The sequence below is a fragment of the Mobula birostris genome, chromosome 11 (genome assembly GCF_030028105.1).
Source record: "Mobula birostris isolate sMobBir1 chromosome 11, sMobBir1.hap1, whole genome shotgun sequence".
Lineage (NCBI taxonomy): Eukaryota > Metazoa > Chordata > Chondrichthyes > Myliobatiformes > Myliobatidae > Mobula > Mobula birostris.
In genome coordinates, this window is record NC_092380.1 from 8,860,678 (window position 1) to 8,878,959 (window position 18,282).

The 18,282-nt window shown below is 44.3% G+C and overlaps 1 protein-coding gene across 1 annotated transcript in view; it reads left to right on the forward strand.

The window, feature by feature from the left end:
- Window positions 1–18,282, forward strand: part of LOC140205397 (voltage-dependent T-type calcium channel subunit alpha-1I-like) — a 426,562-nt gene that overhangs the window by 345,518 nt on the left and 62,762 nt on the right. The window contains exons 21-22 of the mRNA XM_072272989.1: window positions 10,247–10,372; window positions 14,020–14,109. Of these exons, the coding sequence (XP_072129090.1) occupies window positions 10,247–10,372; window positions 14,020–14,109 (216 nt within the window). The remainder of the gene's footprint in view (window positions 1–10,246; window positions 10,373–14,019; window positions 14,110–18,282) is intronic.

The window sequence follows — 18,282 nt, forward strand, 5'->3', positions numbered from 1 at the left end:
AAAGTTTTCGGACAACTCAGAGTCGGACTGTGGTCAGGCGTGGCAGGGAGAGTTTTCTTCCTTCTCCCGTCTGCGTGAGATGTGGAACTTTTGAGAGCCTTTGAACTTTTTTACTGTGCTCATGGACTGTTCTTCATCAAGTTATGGTATTGTTGCACTGTTGTAACTATATGTTATAATTATGTGGTTTTTCTTAGTTTTTCAGCCTTGGTCTGTCCTATGTTTCTGTGATATCACCACGGAGGAATATTGTATCATTTCTTAATGCATGCATTACTAAATGACAACAAAGGAGGACTGCGTGTCCTCATAATCTAATCTAATCTAATCAACACACCCAAGCATGTGCTGGGGGCAGCCCGCAAACATCGCCACACATTCTGGCACCAATGTAGCATGCCCGCCGTGCTCAGCAGAACAACATCGAACACAACAAAATGGTCCACAGCACGGAACAAAGCAGAACCACTGTGGTAGTTAATGGGTTAATCCTGTGCCACTCATTAGCTGCTCCCCTCTGGGAGGAGTTCACATCTGAGTAGCCTCCAACCTGATGGCATGAATGTCGATTTTTCCTTCCAGTAAAAAATTCCACCACTCCCCCTCCTTCTATTCCACACTCTGGCCTTTTACCTCTTCTTACCTACCTATTACTTCCCCCTGTCTCCTCTCCTCCTTCCCTTTCTCCTATGGTCCACTCTCCTCCCCTATCAGGTTCATTCTTCTCCAGCCCCTGACCTTTCCCACCGGCTATCCTCTTTCCCCTCCCTCCACCTTTTTATTCTATCGTCTTTCTCCTTCCTTTCAAGTTCTGAAGAAAGGGTCTCGGCCCGAAATGTCGACTGTTTATTCATTTCCATTTATGCTGCCTGGCCTGCTGAGCTCCTCCAGCATTTTCTGTGTGTTTCTCAGTGGGAAAAGGATTAATGTAATGTATTGCTGTTGGCATCCATCTGTCTCGACGGGCGATGGGTGATGATCCATCCTTTGGAGTTCCAGCATCCACAGACTTTTTAAGTTTAAGGCTGATGATTGCCTACACTCCTGCTTTGTCCCTCATAACCCTCGTGTGCAATCCATCTGACACAGAATACATGAGAGCCTGTAGTCCGTTAATTTGTCTAGTACCTTTAGTATTTGTGAATGATTAAGATCCATGATCCCCTCCAAGCCTTTGACGTTCCACCAACTACAGTGCTGAAGTCTTGGCTGGTTCTGCTGAGAAGAAGGATGAGTTATAGAAGTAGGGCGATCACTCGAATCAAGTATAATGTTTGCCTCAGGGGTTGTCTATTATCCTCCTCATGGAGAACTTCTGTGTGTGACTTTGTTTAACGTTGGGAGGCTGATGCACAGGCAGCCTCCACACAGTCTTTGATAAATTGTGGTCAGCATCCAGGGGCATGGAATGCAAGATGACTGGGGACCTTTATCTGCTGCAGCCTTCCTCCAGCTTCACCGCCATTGTGATGTGCCATCATCTTCTGCCAGCTCCACTGCTGAAGTCTTGGTTGGATCGCTCTTTGTCTGTGTCCTCCCCTTTGACCCTACCAGGAGCTAGATGCCAGATGGCTAAGCCCCAGATGGCATAGCTCATGGGATCTCAGCCTCTTCACCATGACAAAGTGACAATCCTTGGAGATCATTGTGGAGACGATCCACAGAGATACTCAGCACAAAAAGAGACCTTTCAGCTCATGGAGTCGTTGTCAGTCATCAAACATCTATTTTACACAATATCTATTCTCACATTCCCCTCTCCTCCGTCATCTCCAGCCCCTCTCCTCTGCAGATTCTACAACTCACCTATACTGAGGGGTAACCTACAATGTCTTTGGAATGTGGAAGGAAACTGGAGCAGCCAGAGGAATCCCTCAGATTCATCAGCAGACCAGGCAACTTCTGCACAGATAGCAAAGCCCGAACCTGGAATTCATAGGCAACAACTCGAACACCTTCTTCACTGTGCCTCCATTTGGTAAATCAAGAATTGGCCGATCGGTTGACAATCTGTCACATGCACTGAAGTTGCCGAGTGGTGGCGTAGTGGCATCCGCACCAGACTTTGAGGCCAATGGTCCCCGGTTCGAATCCAGCTGGTTCCTTGCACACTCTTGATCCATACTGGGCGGAGCGTCAAGCTAGCAAATCGGCCTCGTAAAAAACAAAAATGCTAAAGAAATGGCTGCTACCCCATGTGCCACAAGGCACGGAAAAGAACAAGGCACTGAGGTAGACTAAAAAACTTTGCTTTGCATTCATCCCGCAGAGGTCCCTTCATTACATAAGTGCTCTGAGGTGGTACAAGAAAGAAGCAAAAACAGAAATGTGGAGTGAAGTGTCACTGTTACAGAAAGCGTGCAGTGCCTCTCTGCGCCTTGAGGCAGATCGAGCGGCAACATTGTTGTTTTTTTTTTCCACAAAGCCGAGTTGCCATCTCGATGGTCAACCCAGCACGGATAGAAAGTGTGCAAGGACCGGCCGGTTCGAATGCGAGACCGCTCACCTCGAACTCCAGTACAAGAGCCACTACGCCACCAGCCAGCTATGGCAAAGAGTAGCATAATGAGGTAGATTGTGAAATCAAGTATCCCTGATTACCTCCTTATTTTCCCAGTCCTTCGGTAATATTTGCCTTAACTGCTTACTTTCATCTTATATACTCGTAGAAGCTCTGACTGTTCTTACAGTCCTTGCTGGCTCACTCTCATCATCGATTCTCTCCCTCAGTTATTTTATTACCTCTACTCTGGTCTGCTGGGGCAAATTTTTATCCATTAAGTTGTTTGCTAACACAGATTACCTGGCCATTACCACAATATTTAGGATCCTTCTGCGCAGCACCCTGTGGACTCACTTTCAAGGGCTCTGCAACTCATTCTCAGCATTATTTCTTTTTTATTTTCACATCGGTTGTTTGTCAGTCTTAGTTTATGTATGTTTTTTTCATAAATTCTATTGTATTTATTTTTCTGTAAATGCCTGCAAGAAAATAAATCTCAGGTTAGTGTAGGGTAACATATAAGTACATTGATAATAAAATTTTCTTTGACTTTGACAATGTTTACATCGGTGGTGCGCTAGTGGAACAGGTCAAAAGCTTTAAGTTCCTCGGGGTCGATATCACAAGTGACCTGACTTGGTCCAACCAAGCAGAGTCCACTGCCAAGAAGGCCCACCAGCGCCTTTACTTCCTGAGAAAGCCAAAGAAATTTGACTGTCGCCTAAAACGCTCACTAATTTTTATAGATGCACCGTAGAAAGCATTCTTCTAGGGTGCATCACAACCTGGTATGGAAGTTGTCCTGTCCAAGACCGGAAGAAGCTGCAGAAGATCGTGAACACAGCCCAGCACATCACACAAACCAATCTTCCGTCCGTGGACTCACTTTACACCGCACGCTGTCGGAGCAGTGCTGCCAGGATAATCAAGGACACGACCCACCCAGCCAACGCAGTTTTCGTCCCTCTTCCCTCCGGGAGAAGGCTCAGGAGCTTGAAGACTCGTACGGCCAGATTTGGGAACAGTTTCTTTCCAACTGTGATAAGACTGCTGAACGGATCCTGACCTGGATCTGGGCCGTACCCTCCAAATATCCGGACCTGCCTCCCGGTTTTTTTGCACCACCTTACTTTCCCTTTTCTATTTTCTATTTATGATTTATAATTTAAATTTTTAATATTTACTATTGATTTGTACTCCAGGGAGCACGAAGTGCGGAATCAAATATCGCTGTGATGACTGTATGCTCCTGGCAACAATAAAGTGACGTAAAGTAAAGTTTCCTGCGTTACAGCAGCCATCAACACAATCAATCTATGCTTATAAGCTATCTTATGTATTTATATTTATTGTGTTTTTATCATTATTATCATTGGGTTCTTTATCTTTTGTAGTTTTTTTGGGTTGCATCAGATCTGGAATAACAATTATTTAATTCTCCTTTACACTTGTGTACAGGAAATGACATTAAGCAGTCTTGAATCAGGAATGTTGAATCGCTTTTGCAAAACTACTTCACTGACTGCAAAACATTTTAGAGTGTTCTAAAAGGAGCTCTGAAAGCCTTTATATCACCACAACCATAACAAGTCCACCACCCTCCACCATTATCCAAAAAACTGTTGTAAAATACATTGAGGTCACCAATGCAAGTACGTTAGTGATGGCATTTGAATAGTTTGCTGCTTTGTATAAAATTGCCACTGGGGTACAGTACTGTGCAAAAATCTTAGGCTCATGTATATAGCCGGGGTGCCACAGACTTCTGCACAATACTGTAGTTGTCAATGTGGAACAGAGAGTGAGTTTGCAAATCGGGCAGGAATGGTAAGAGTGAAGTGCCGTGGGAGGGGTGTGGGATGGATGGCAGAGAAGGAGTGCCAGGGAAACTGGGGGTGGGGGCAGGGTGCAGGGGAGATGCTGTTGCAGACTCAACCACCATTGAAACACCAGGCAATTGGTGTATTGATTATTATAGAATATCTCTGTGGTGCTTCCTGCTACCTCCCCTCTCGCTTCCTCTTTTCCCAACCATGATTCCCCTCTCCCTGCCTCCTTCCCACTCTCAGTCCACAATAGAGACCCGTATCAGAACCAGGTTTATCATCACTCACATTTGTCATGAAATTTATTTTTTTATATGACAGCAGTACAGTGCAACATGTAAAATTCCTACAGTACATGTGACTTTTGCTAGTATTGTATGTGTAGTGAATCTCATCCTTGACTGAATTATAAGGCAGCGACAGGATATGTGAACATAGGAATTGGGAGCAGGAGTAGACTGCTTGGCCTTTCAATGCTGTTCTGGTATTAAGAGAGACAATGGGTTGTCTGCTTGTAACTTCCACTCCACATTCTCATCTATGTTAATAGCCCTTTATTCCCTTGCTTTCCCACCCCTACATTAAAATAATTAAAGACTCTCTTCCATTGGAACGAGTGGTTTCCTAAGACCCCAATGCTTGGACAAAATATTTCACTACACCTCTGACTTTGTTTCTTTGTTTTGTGGCTGTCAGTGAGGAAGATGAATCTCAGGATTGTATACGGTATATATACTTTGATAATGAATGTACGTTGAACTTTTGACTTAAACGTTTAACCACTTATTTTTAAACAGTGACCATCACCCCCCACCGGTTCACAGATTCTCCCACGTGATGAACAATCCTCTCCACATTCACTTGGTCAGAGCTCCTCACAATCTTCTCCATTTCCATCATGTTCCTTCTCAGTTTTCTGAACAGGTCCAATCTTTTCTCATAAGATAACCCTCCTTCTACGAATATCAATCTACTGAACCTGAGAGCACAGTACAGGCTCTTAGACCTTTAGATCAATGAAACCTTCCCTCCTCCAATGTTCTATTATTCACGTGCCTTTCTAAGAGTTTCTTAAGTGTCTCTAATGTACCTGCCTCCACCACCACCCCTGACAGGGTGGTCCACACATCCACCAATCTCTGTGTAAAAAAAACCTCCCCCTGACATCAACTTTATACTTTCCTCCCATCACCTTAAAATTGTGCCCCCCTCATAGTAGTTATTTCTGCCCTGACTATCCACTCTTATTATCTTGTACATCTCTATCAAGTCACCTCTCATTCTCCTTCACTCCAAAGAGAAAAACCCTAGCTCACTCAACCAGTCCTCATTATACATGACCACTAATCCAGGTAGCATCCTGGTAAATCTCCTCCGCACCCTCTCTAAAGTTTCCTCATCCTTCCTATAATAAGGCAAGCAGAACTGAACACAATATTCCAAGTGTGGTCTAACCAGGGTTTTGTAGAGCTTTAACATTATCTGGCGGCTCCTGACCTGAATCCCCCAACTACTGACGGCCAACACACCATGCGCCTTCTTAACAACCCTATCGACTTGTGTTGTCTGAACTGCTTCCAAAGCCTTAACGTCCTTCAGTAAAAGAAACCAAATGCACAGTATTTCAGATGTGGTCTCCCCATTGCTAAATGCTTGTCTCGTTTTAAACCTAATCCAATTATGCAGTTGTATGAATTAAACCACAATATTTCTGTTTATTAATAATGCCTCACTAAATGTTATTCAGCAGCGCTGTTACCATATTCATGGTGCCCTTTTCAAGATCTTTACGAATTAGTAAGTAATTGTTTTAATTACTAGTTCCCTAAAGCACAGAGGAGCTTGCCATCTGTTGACGTTGATAGACGGCTCTACAGATCAATCAGACAGAAAAAGGACTGTACAATCTCTTCAGCTTTGTCTGCTCATGTGAAATTGCAGCTAAGTGGAGCATTCTAACTGGGTGCATTGCTGTGTGGTGTGGCGGGGAGCCACGGCACAGCATTGGAAAGTTCTGCAGAGGGTTGCAAACTCAGGCAGCTTCTTCACGGGTACAGGCCCCCCCCCCTCCAGCGAGGGCTTCCAGTTCAAGTTTAATTGTCATTCAGGAATACAGCCAAGTGAGACAGCGTTCTTCCGAGGCCAAGTTGCGAAGCATAGCGCTTACACGGCACAAGGCACATATAGCACGTGTAAGCTAGCACACAAAAAAAATACAAATAACCCCAAGTTTCTGAGTGACATGTCCTGTAAGTTGATGGTGCATGGGTGTTGTCCGCAAGAACAAGAAGTTCTCGACAATCCGCCGATGAAAGTGCGCATGCATGCAATCAAACTTGTCTTCCACCGAGCTAGCACTGGAGGGCAGCACCGACAGAAGGGGTCAGCCCCCAACCCAGCATGGACGGGGCACCACACCATCTCTGGAGTCGCCCCTCCTCAGCTGCTGGTACAGGCAAGCCCGTGGCATGAGGCCGAGCCTTCGCTATCACTGTGGCAACGCAGCTCCCCTGTTGTTGGTCTCACCAATAAAACAGTGAACCGGGGGAGCAGCATTCCTCATTACCAATGGCCGCCAGGGTCTTGCGATCACAAGAAAAACGTCCAAGACAATCACTCGCCATTAGACCGTGCACTGTCTTCACACACCAATTCCAGTATCTCTCTGTAGCAGGCCGCAACAAAGTCTACACCAAGTCCAGCTCCTCCACCTCCTCTGCTATCGAGCAACTCGCTGATGGAGTAGATGCGAAGTACTTGAAGTTCTTAATGCCCAGCAGTGCATTGAGATCATAGAAGAGATGTTTAAAGAAGACGAATACACCTTTGGTTGGCTCTAGATCATGCCACTGCATCCATGCACACTACCATTTTGCTGGAAGGCCTTTCCCTAAATGTAATGTCTCCAAAAAGGCAATGTCCATCATTAATGACTCCCAGGTGGTCCCCTCTTCTCCTTACTACCATCAGGGAGGAGGTACAGGAGACTGAAGACCCACACTCAACACTTTAGAAACAGCTTCTCTCCCTCTGCCATCAGATTTCAGAATGTACAGTAAACCCATGAACACTATCTCACACTTTTCCCCTCTATTCTTGTGCTATTTATTCAATTTTTATATATTTTTATTGTAATTTATCATATATTTTACATGTTGCACAGTACTGATGCTGCCAAACAATAAATTTCACATCATACGTCAGTGATAATAAATTTGATTCTGATTCTCATTCGAAGAACCCAATCAGACATCTCTGCTCAATTGAACAGTTTCCTGTTGCCAGACTGACATCAATGATGAGTCTTGTGGCTTGGAATTAATTTTTAGTGTCAAGAGACTGTGGAGAGTTAACCAACCCTGGGGAGACAGAAAGGGTTATTCTCAAGGTTTTAGAATGGTTTATAGAGAGAGAGCCCTACAGCACAGAAACAGGCCCTTTGATCTCTCTAGCCTGCACCAAACTGTTATTCTCCTCATCCCATCGACTAGCACCCGGGCCAGAGCCCTCCATACCTCTCCCATCCAAGAACTCATCCAAACCTCTATTAAATGTCGAAATCGATCCCGCATCCACCACTTCCACTGGCAGCTTGTCCACACTATTAACACCTTCTGAATGAAGAAGTACTCCCTCTTATTCCCCTTAAACATTTCACCTTTCACCCTGAACTAGTTCTAGTCTCTCCCAACCTCAGTGGAAAAAGGCATGCTTGCACTTACAGTGTCTATACACATGAGTTTATATATCTCAAACAAATCTCCCTCATTCTCCTACACTCCAGGGAAAAACTCAACCAAGTCAAACTTCCTCTGTAACTCAATTCCTCAAATTCCAGCAATATCCTTCTAAATTCCTCAAATCCCAGCAATATTCTTGTAAGTTTTCTCCATGCTCTTTTCATATTATTGATCTCTTTCCTGTAGCAAGGTGACACGAACTGCACAAAATACTCCAAATTAGGCCTCATCTATGTCTTATACAACTTCAAGATAACATCCCAACTCCTGCACTCCTGTGGTTAAAACGAAACAATCAAATTCAGCCTGGATTTCATTTCGGCTGAAGACTATCCTGCCTTTTCAGCAATAACTTTATAGTGAGTTAACTACTGGAAGAAATTGGCCTTCCAATAGAAAAAAATGTACTTCAGTTTTGGCAATGAACACCTCACTGATTGGAAAGGAGGAACACAAGGGCACAGATCTTGAGGACAATACATACCAGGTTAAAATCACTCAGCAAAGCAGATCATTTGGGACCATTACAAAGTACAAAGTAAGTTTATTATCAAAGTACATACATGTCTCCATATACAATGTTTTTTTGTGGGCATACTCAATAAATCAAAGAACCATAATAGAATCAATGAAAGATTGCGCCCAACAAGACGGACCAACATCCAATGTGTGAAAGACAACAAACTGTGCAAATACAAATTAATTAATTAATTAATTAATTAACCAATCATTCAATAAATATCAAGAACATGAGATAAAGAGTCCTTGAAAAGGAGTCCGTAAATTGTGGGAACAGTTCAGTGATGGGGCGGCTGAAGTTGAGTGGTTCAAGAGCCAAATGGTGAAGGGGTAATACCTGCTCCTGAACCTGGTGGTGGGAGTCCTGGGGAATCAGAGAGACAAGCACATGTCAGGAAAACACTGGAATCTCCATTGTGGACATAATTGTGGATGTGGATGCAAGTTGCTCTGAGATATTGCTAGGTTTTTGTCTCATTTGGACAGCGTAAGAAGTATTGGGACTGAGAGGTTCCACATGAAGGGTCTCAACCTGAAATGTCGACTGTCCATCCCCCTCTACAGGTGCTAGGTGATCTCCTCCAGTACGTTGTTTTATCACTCCTGACTCTAGCTTGTCAGTCTCTCAGATCTCTGAGGCTGTGCCCTCGGATCTTAGCATCTCTTGCTAATTAAACATCCCCTCCACGTCCTCTCTATCCAGGCCTTTCACCATCCTGTAGGGTTCAATGAGATATGCCTTCATCTTTCTGAACTCCATTCGACACAGGCCCAGATTCATCAAGCGCTCTTCATCGGTTAAGCCTTTCGTTCCCGGGATGATTCTTGTGAACATCCTCTAGCACTCCTGACATTCTCTCTTGTACTACTCGACTGCAAAGGCTCTCCAAAGGATGCCCCACTTTGAAGAATTTTGCCTCCTCCCATTGGCAGGCAGCATGTGAGACCCTCACCCACTGCTCCCCCTCTGTTTTCTGCTCTTCAACAACGACCAGTCCTGATTAGGGGTCTTGACCTGTGATATTGATTGCCCCATTTCTCTCCACAGATGCTACCTGACCCGTTGAGTTCTTCCAGTATTGATTTGCTGCTCCGGATTACAGCATCTGCAGTCTCATCTGTCTTGGAAATATTTGGCCAGATCATCCAGCCAAATGTCTGCCCACATTAGTTCTAGGCAAAACATTCATCCAGAACCGTTATGATATAGGACCATTCAGCCCATCAGATCTGCTCTCCCGTTTAATCATTGTTGATTTATTTTTCTTTAAGCCTATTCTCCCACCTTCTTCCTCTAACCCTTAACGTCTGTGCCAATCAAGAATCTATAAACCCCTGCCTTAAATTCATCCAGTGACTCCACAACCCTCTGTAACAAATTCCACAGTCCAAAGACGTGCCAGGTAGGTTAAATGGTCATTGTAGGTTGTCCCGTGGTTAGGTTAGGGTTAATCGGATTTGTCGGGGGTTGCCGAAATGGTCTGGTCCGGAAGGGCTAATCGGCACTGTGTCGCTAAATAAACAAATAAATAACTTTAAGGTACAAAAATTGCCATCCTGCCGTTCTGTGAATCAGGCCAGTGATCTATCCAGAATCCTAATCTCAGCGATACTATGACGGAAGCAACGCCGGTAACAATGTATTTTAACCCTTACAGCTCTTCAAAGGCAAGTTTTACTACTGCCAGGGTCACGATACTCGCAATGTCACCAACAGGTCAGACTGTTTGTTGGCAAACTACAAGTGGATGCATCACAAGTATAACTTTGACAACCTCGGACAGGTACGGAATTTACAATTGCTACCTCTTCTAGAGATTGGTCTTCCTGTTCAATACATGGAAATAACGTTATATCAGTAAATCACATCAAAGTTGCCGGTGAACGCAGCAGGCCAGGCAGCATCTCTAGGAAGAGGTACAGTCGACATTTCAGGCCGAGACCCTTCGTCAGGACTAACTGAAGGAAGAGCTAGTAAGAGATTGGAAAGTGGGAGGGGGAGGGGGAGATCCATAGTGATAGGAGAAGACAGGAGGGGGAGGGATGGAGGCAAGAGCTGGACAGGTGATTGGCAAAGGGGATATGAGAGGATCATGGGACAGGAGGTCCGGGGAGAAAGACAAGGAGAGGGGAACCAGAGGATGGGCAAGGGGTATAGTCAGAGAGACAGAGGGAGAAAAAGGAGAGTGAGAGAAAGAATGTGTGTATAAAAATAAATAACGGATGGGGTACAAGGGGGAGGTGGTGGGGGGGGGAGACTCTCCTTTTTCTCCCTCTGTCCCTCTGACTATACCCCTTGCCCATCTTCTGGTTCCCCCCCTCCTTGTCTTTCTCCCTGGACCTCCTATCCCATGATCCTCTCATATCCCCTTTGCCAATCACCTGTCCAGCTCTTGACGCCATCCCTCCCCCTCCTGTCTTCTCCTATCATTTTGGATCTCCCCCTCCCCCTCCCACTTTCAAATCTCTTACTAACTCTTCCCTCAGTTAGTCCTGACGAAGGGTCTCGGCCTGAAACGTCCACTGTACCTCTTCCTAGAGATGCTGCCTGGCCTGCTGCGTTCACCAACAACTTTGGTGTGTGTTGCTTGAATTTCCAGCATCTGCAGAATTCCCGTTGTTTATAGAAACATAGAAACATAGAAAATAGGTGTGGGAGTAGGCCATTCGGCCCGTCGAGCCTGCACTGCCATTTATTATGATCATGGCTGATCATCCAACTCAGAACCCCGCCCCAGCCTTCCCTCCATACCCCCTGATCCCCGTAGCCACAAGGGCCATATCTAACTCCCTCTTAAATTTAGCCAATGAACTGGCCTCAACTGTTTCCTGTGGCAGAGAATTCCACAGATTCACCACTCTCTGTGTGAAGAAGTTTTTCCTAATCTCGGTCCTAAAAGGCTTCTCCTTTATCCTCAAACTGTAACCCCTCGTTCTGGACTTCCCCAACATCGGGAACAATCTTCCTGCATCTAGCCTGTCCAATCCCTTTAGGATTTTATACGTTTCAATCAGATCCCCCCTCAATCTTCTAAATTCCAACGAGTACAAGCCTAGTTCATCCAGTCTTTCTTCATATGAAAGTCCTGCCATCCCAGGAATCGATCTGGTGAACCTTCTTTGTACTCCCTCTATGGCAACGATGTCTTTCCTCAGATTAGGGGACCAAAACTGCACACAATAAATATCAGTAAATATTAGCTGCAGGGCTATAGTGAGTGGAATATCAGTAAGTATTACTCACTAGCCTGCAACTTCTGCCTTCTCACTCTCCAATTGCTCCCTATCATTTACTGACAGCTTTGCCCAATGGTCACCCGGAAATTGATCACTAGACTGAAATGTGTGGTATATCAGTGTATATTGATTCCTAGACCACATTGGAAGTATATTGATGAGTATTGATCATTGGAGTATAAATTGTGGAATATCAGTTACAGTATATTGATTACTGAACTACAATAGGTGATATATTGATATGTATTGATTACATGACTATAATGTGTGGTATATCAGTGTATATTGATTCCTAGACTACATTGGTAGTATATTGATGAGTATTGATTATTGGAGAATAAATTGTGGGATATCAGTTATATTGGTCACTGAACTACAACAGGTGATATATCAAGGTGTATTGATTACATGACAATAATGGGTGGTATATCAGTATACTGTATATTGATCACTAGTCTACATGCACTGGTGCTGTATCAGTGTATATTGATCATTAGACTATATTGATGATATATCAATGAGTACTGATCACAGGGCTACAATGGGTGATATACCAGTGTATGTTCAACAAAAGACTACATTGGATGATATATCAGTGTATGCATCAGTCAGTCTTGAATGTGTGAATGTACTAAATAAAGAATAATAGTTCAAATCTATTATATTGTGATATGTTGGGTCTGATGAATAGATAAAGTGACGGGAAAAGCTCTCGTTGGCTCTGATTCCTTTTCACTTGTGGAAATGGGAGTGAACCTGGGACTGATCACCTACCTTCTCTACCACGCATTACCAATGAGGAAATAGAAGAGGGTCCAGTGAAAAAAGTGGAGCTAGACCGGCTTCATTACTGGGGAATGTCTTTTAGATCATAAGACATAGGCCATTTGATCCATCAAGTCTGCTCTGCCCTTCCATCATGCTGATTTATTATCCCTCTCAACCCCATTCTCCTGCCTTCTCCCCGTAACCCTTGACGTCCTGACTAATCAAGAACCTATCAACCAGCGCTTTAGATATACCCAATTACTTGGCCTTCATAGCCGTCTGAGCCAAAGAATTTCACGGATTCACCACCCTCTGGTTAATGTCACTGAAAAGAGCATACGGAAAGTGACAGGTGGGATGGATTTTGAAAGGCAGGGACAACAGGATAGCAAAATAATTTAGCGCCCAAGACAGAACTGTGCTGGGAGTAAGGACATGGAATCAAGAAGCATCTCCAGCACTCCAACAGTAGCACTGACTGTCAAGTAACTAACGTTAAGGGCAGTGACCCCCACACCAGAGTGTTAGACAGTGGCCTGTAAGAGTTACACAAAGTGTCTGGTGAACTGGTTGATCTCAATTCCCACCTGAGAGTGCCCTCTTTACCAAGAGTAAATGCTAGGCACGAGTGGTCTAGTTAAAGGGTGTAACATTCCTTTCTTAAAACCATAAGATTATTAGACATAGGAGCAAGATTAGGCCATTCAGCCCATCAAGCCTGCTCTGCCATTTACTTTCCCTCTCAACCCCATTCTCCTGCCTTCTCCCCATAACCTTTGACACCTTTACTAACCAAGAACGTAACAACCTCCGCTTTAAATATACCCACTGACTTGGTCTCCACAGCTGTCTATGGCAATAAATTTCACAGATTCACCACCCTCTGGCTAAAGAAATTCATCCTTATCTCTGTTCTAAAGGGACGTCCCTTTAGTCGAAGGCTGTGCCCTCTGGCCCTAGACTCTCCCACTGTAGGAAATGTCCTCTGAACGTCTGGTCAGACCTAGATCTTTCAATCTTTCGGCCTTTCAATGTTCAGTAGGTTCCAGTGAGAACTCCATTATTCTTCTAAACTTCAGCGACTGCATGTCTGGAGCCATCAAATGCTTCTATACTTCAACCCCTTGGTTCTGAGGCTATGGCCTCTGTCCTGGACTTTTCCCACTACTTCAAACATTCTTTCCACCTCCACACTATCCATACCTCAGTAGCTTTCAATAAGATCCCTCCTCATTCTTCTAAACTCTGAACTCCAGTGAGTGCAGAGCTAGAGCCGTCAAGCGCACTTCGTACGTAGAACCTTTCATTCTGGGAATGAAATGGTTAATGTACCAGGAGCAGTTGATGGCTCTGAAGGGTGCCGCGTTCTAAAGATACTGTCGACCTAGTGGTGGTTAGTTTTCTCATTTGTATCTCTCCGCAACAGGCCCTGATGTCTCTCTTTGTGCTCGCTTCGAAAGATGGCTGGGTCAACATCATGTACCATGGGCTGGACGCCGTGTCCATTGACCAGCAGGTAAAGGAAGGAATGAATGCTGAAAGGACAGCAGCTATTTCACCATGGTGGGCATCACCACTTGCCTTGTTCTTTGCCAATAAGACAGTTTTATTCCATTGACTTTGCATGGGCAGCCAATGGCACAGTTAGAACACCAATAAGTCAGGTTCAATCCTAACTTCTGATGTGCCTGTGTGGGGTTTGTACGTTGTCCCTGAGATGTCATGGGCTTTCCCAAGGTGTGTTGCTTTCATCCACATCCCAAAGATGTGGAGTGGTAGGTTCACTTACCATCATATTTTCTTGTGTAGAAGAACAGAGAAGAAAATGTGAGACATTTTAAATTAGATTAGTGTAGGATTAGTGTAAATGGGTGTTTGAAGATCAAAGTGAAAGTTACTCCATTACCAGGTGTTAGATGGTCTTAGGTTTTCATTCCACACACACCCGATATCACAACCTCCCAGAAATGATTAACAGAAAATCAGAATCAGAATGAGGTTTATACATTGTGAAATTTGTTGTTTTGTTGCAGTACAGTGCAATACATAAAGTATATTATAAATTATAATAAGAGATGTATACTGTATCGAAAGAAGTTAAAAAAGCATTGCAGAAAGAGAACAGAAGTAATGAGGTAATGTTCATGGGTCCATTGTCCATTCAGAAATGAAACGATGTAAGTTGTGAAGTATACCCGAGAACACTAGGATTAGGACCCCTCAGTCCTGCCCCTCTCTTCACTCTGATCTACTCCAGCCTCAATCCTGCCCCTCTCTTCACTCTGATCTACTCCAGCCTCAATCCTGCCCCTCTCTTCAGTCTGGTCTACCCCAGACTCAATCCTGCCCCTCTCTTCAGTCTGATCTACCCCAGCCTCAATCCTGCCCCTCTCTTCACTCTGATCTACCCCAGCCTCAATCCTGCCCCTCTCTTCACTCTGACCTACCCCAGACTCAATCCTGCCCCTCTCTTCACTCTGACCTACCCCAGACTCAATCCTGCCCCTCTCTTCACTCTGACCTACCCCAGCCTCAATCCTGCCCTTCTCTTCTCTCTGACCTACCCCGGCCTCAATCCTGCCCCTTCCTTCACTCTGATCTACCTCAGCCCTCAGTCCTGCCCCTCCCTTCAGTCTGATCTACCCCAGACTCAATCCTGCCCCTCTCTTCAGTCTGATCTACACCAGCCTCAATCCTGCCCCTCTCTTGACTGATATACCCCAGCCTCAATCCTGCCCCTCCCTTCACTCTGATCTACCTCAGCCCTCAGTCCTGCCCCTCTCTTCACTCTGATCTACCTCAGCCCTCAATACTGCCCCTCTCTTCTCTCTGATCTATCACAGCCTCAATCCTGCCCCTCTCTTCACTCTGATCTGCCTAGCCCTCAATACTGCGCCTCTCTTCACTCTGATCTACCTCAGCCCTCAATACTGCCCCTTTCTTCTCTCTGATCTACCCCATCCTCAATCCTGCCCCTCTCTTGTCTGATCTACCCCAGCCTCAATCCTGCCCCTCTCTTCTCTCTGACTTACCCCGGCCTCAGTTCTGCCCCTCCCTTCACTCTGATCTACCTCAGCCCTCAATACTGCCCCTCTCTTCACTCTGATCTATCCCAGCCTCAATCCTGCCCCTCTCTTCACTCTGATCTACCTCAGCCCTCAATACTGTCCCTCTCTTCTCTCTGATCTACCCCATCCTCAATCCTGCGCCTCCCTTGTCTGATTTACCCCTGCTTAAATCCTTCTCTGTGCTTGATCACTGTCATTCTCAAACACCCGATTTTGTTCATAATGCATCTACTCCCGCTTTAAATACTTTTAATGAGCTAGTCTCCTCAACTCCCTAGGGCATAGTATCTATGCACACCAAGCTTCCTCAAGTGTCATTATGACAATGGCCTAATCAACTTGCTTAGCGCTGGTTGTGAGATGTATATTAACCAGGGACTTAATAGGGTAGGGGCAGACAAAAAGTGGGTGGGATAAGCAGGTTTATATGACCATCCAATAATTAAGTTCAACTTCAAGATTATTGCCAATCAACCATATACATGTATACCACCAAACGAAACAATGTTGCTCTGGGACCAAGGTGTACAACACAGTACATATAACTAACACACACACACACACACCACAGAAAGTAATATTTCCACACATACATATAGAAATAATAATATATATTCCAGAAGAGTGGCATTTAGCATAAGATGCATTTATGACACAAGTTCAAAATTAAACAGTTTAACCCTCCTTTATAAGTGATAAGACCTGGGTGGTGGCGGGGAGTTCAGTAGACTCACTGGGGGAAGAAGCTGTATCCCATCCTAGTAGTCTTTATCCTAATGCTATGGTACCTCCTGCCTGATGGTAGGAGTTCAAAGAGATTGTGCATCGGATGGGAGCGATCAGTGACAATGCTATGGGCCTTACATCTTACACATGGTGACGTTATGGGTGCACCTGTGCATAATATCATATCATGAAGTTACTCTCCACTTTTCTGGAATGAGTGCAGTCCCAGCAGCATGTAAGAAGCTTAAATTGGTAAATTGGTTCATTATTGTCACATATACTGAGGTCCAGTGAACAATTTAAGTAACACAATCCAACACAAAGTGGACATCTTGATTAGTACTGTCAGATCCTGGTGACTTTGTGATCCAGAGGTCAAGAACAAGGCATAAATCTTGTAATTATATATATTATGTTACCTGTTCATTACAATCAAAAAGTCATGGTCACCAACTCACTCAACTGTAACAGAGAGAGATGGTGAAGGAGGACCACAAAGAAAAGGAAGACAAAGAGGTTTGTGATGGATATTCACTGCCCAGGGCCTTGGGGTATTTTTTGCCAAGCTCAGCTTTCTATAACAGCTGACTCTTCCAGGAGTCAAAATGTTGTTTTTGTTAAGGTAAATGCCCAAACAATATTCATTCTTCAGCTTCTTGTCATAAACAAGAACCAGTCTTCAGTTCTTAATGTAATTTGCAAACAATAGTCAGTCTGAAGTTAAAAGGGCAGCATTGCAAACAAATGGCACTGTCTATAGAGCAGAGGATGCTGGCCCACAACACAGGGCTGGCTACCCAAGAGTTGAAGTGTAAGACAATGGGGTTATGTTAAGTGAGACTGCATTAAACCAGATAATACTAGCTAAGTTATTTAGTTCAAGGGCACTTGCAAACTGGGCTGATACTATCACTTAGCACATCAAATAGCTGATCTATCAGTAGTTGGGAGATCTGTGTACTCATCGAGTTAGCCCTCAGAGCATTAATTTTGGGTGCCTGGGATTGCTGTCCCCAGAAGATTCTAGACCATATGTTTCAATTACTCAGCAAAGGCATCAGAAAAAAATACATGCATGAGAAGTCACCAAGTAGCAAATAAAAGTATAAATGTTAGAGAACAGTCAGGCTTGTTAGGAATGGTCAAGGAACAACAAGAAGAATGACAGAAAGACAGAGTGACTCAAATCCATTCCTCTGCTTTTTAATTTCTGCTGTGGATGGAGATTTACAGCAGCAACTCACCAGCACATAGGCAACCAATGGGATATTGTATTGAAGTTGTGTAAGATGTTTGTGAGGCCCACTTTGGAGTAATGTATGCAGCTCTGGTCACCTATCTACAGGAAAGCTGTCAGTAAGATTGAAAGAACTTAGAGAAAATTTACAAGGAGGCTGCTGGGACTTGAGGATCTGAGTTGTAGGGAAAGATTGAATATGTTAGTACTTAACTTCCTAGTGTGTAGGAAAATGAGGGCAGATATGATAGAGAATGCAGAGTTATAAATAGGAGAAATACAAGCAGGTTCTTTCCACTGAGGTTGATTGAAACTAGAACTAAAGGTCATAGGTTAAGGGTGAAAGGTAGAATGTTTAAGGGGAAAATGAGGGTGAACTTCTTCACTCAGAGTGGTGAAAGTGTGGAACAAGCTGCCAGTAAAGTGGTGGACGTGGGTCCAATTTCAACTTCTAAGAGAAATTTGGATAATTACATGGATGGGAGGGGGATGGAGGGCTGCTATCAGGTGCAGGTTGGTGGGACTAGACAGAATAATAGTTTGACATGAACTAGATGGGCCAAATTGTCTTTTATGTTCTGTAACACGCTATGACTCTCTGGCTCTATGACTCTAATAAATATTGGCCTTGCTAGAGGTACCCAGATCCAGAAAAACA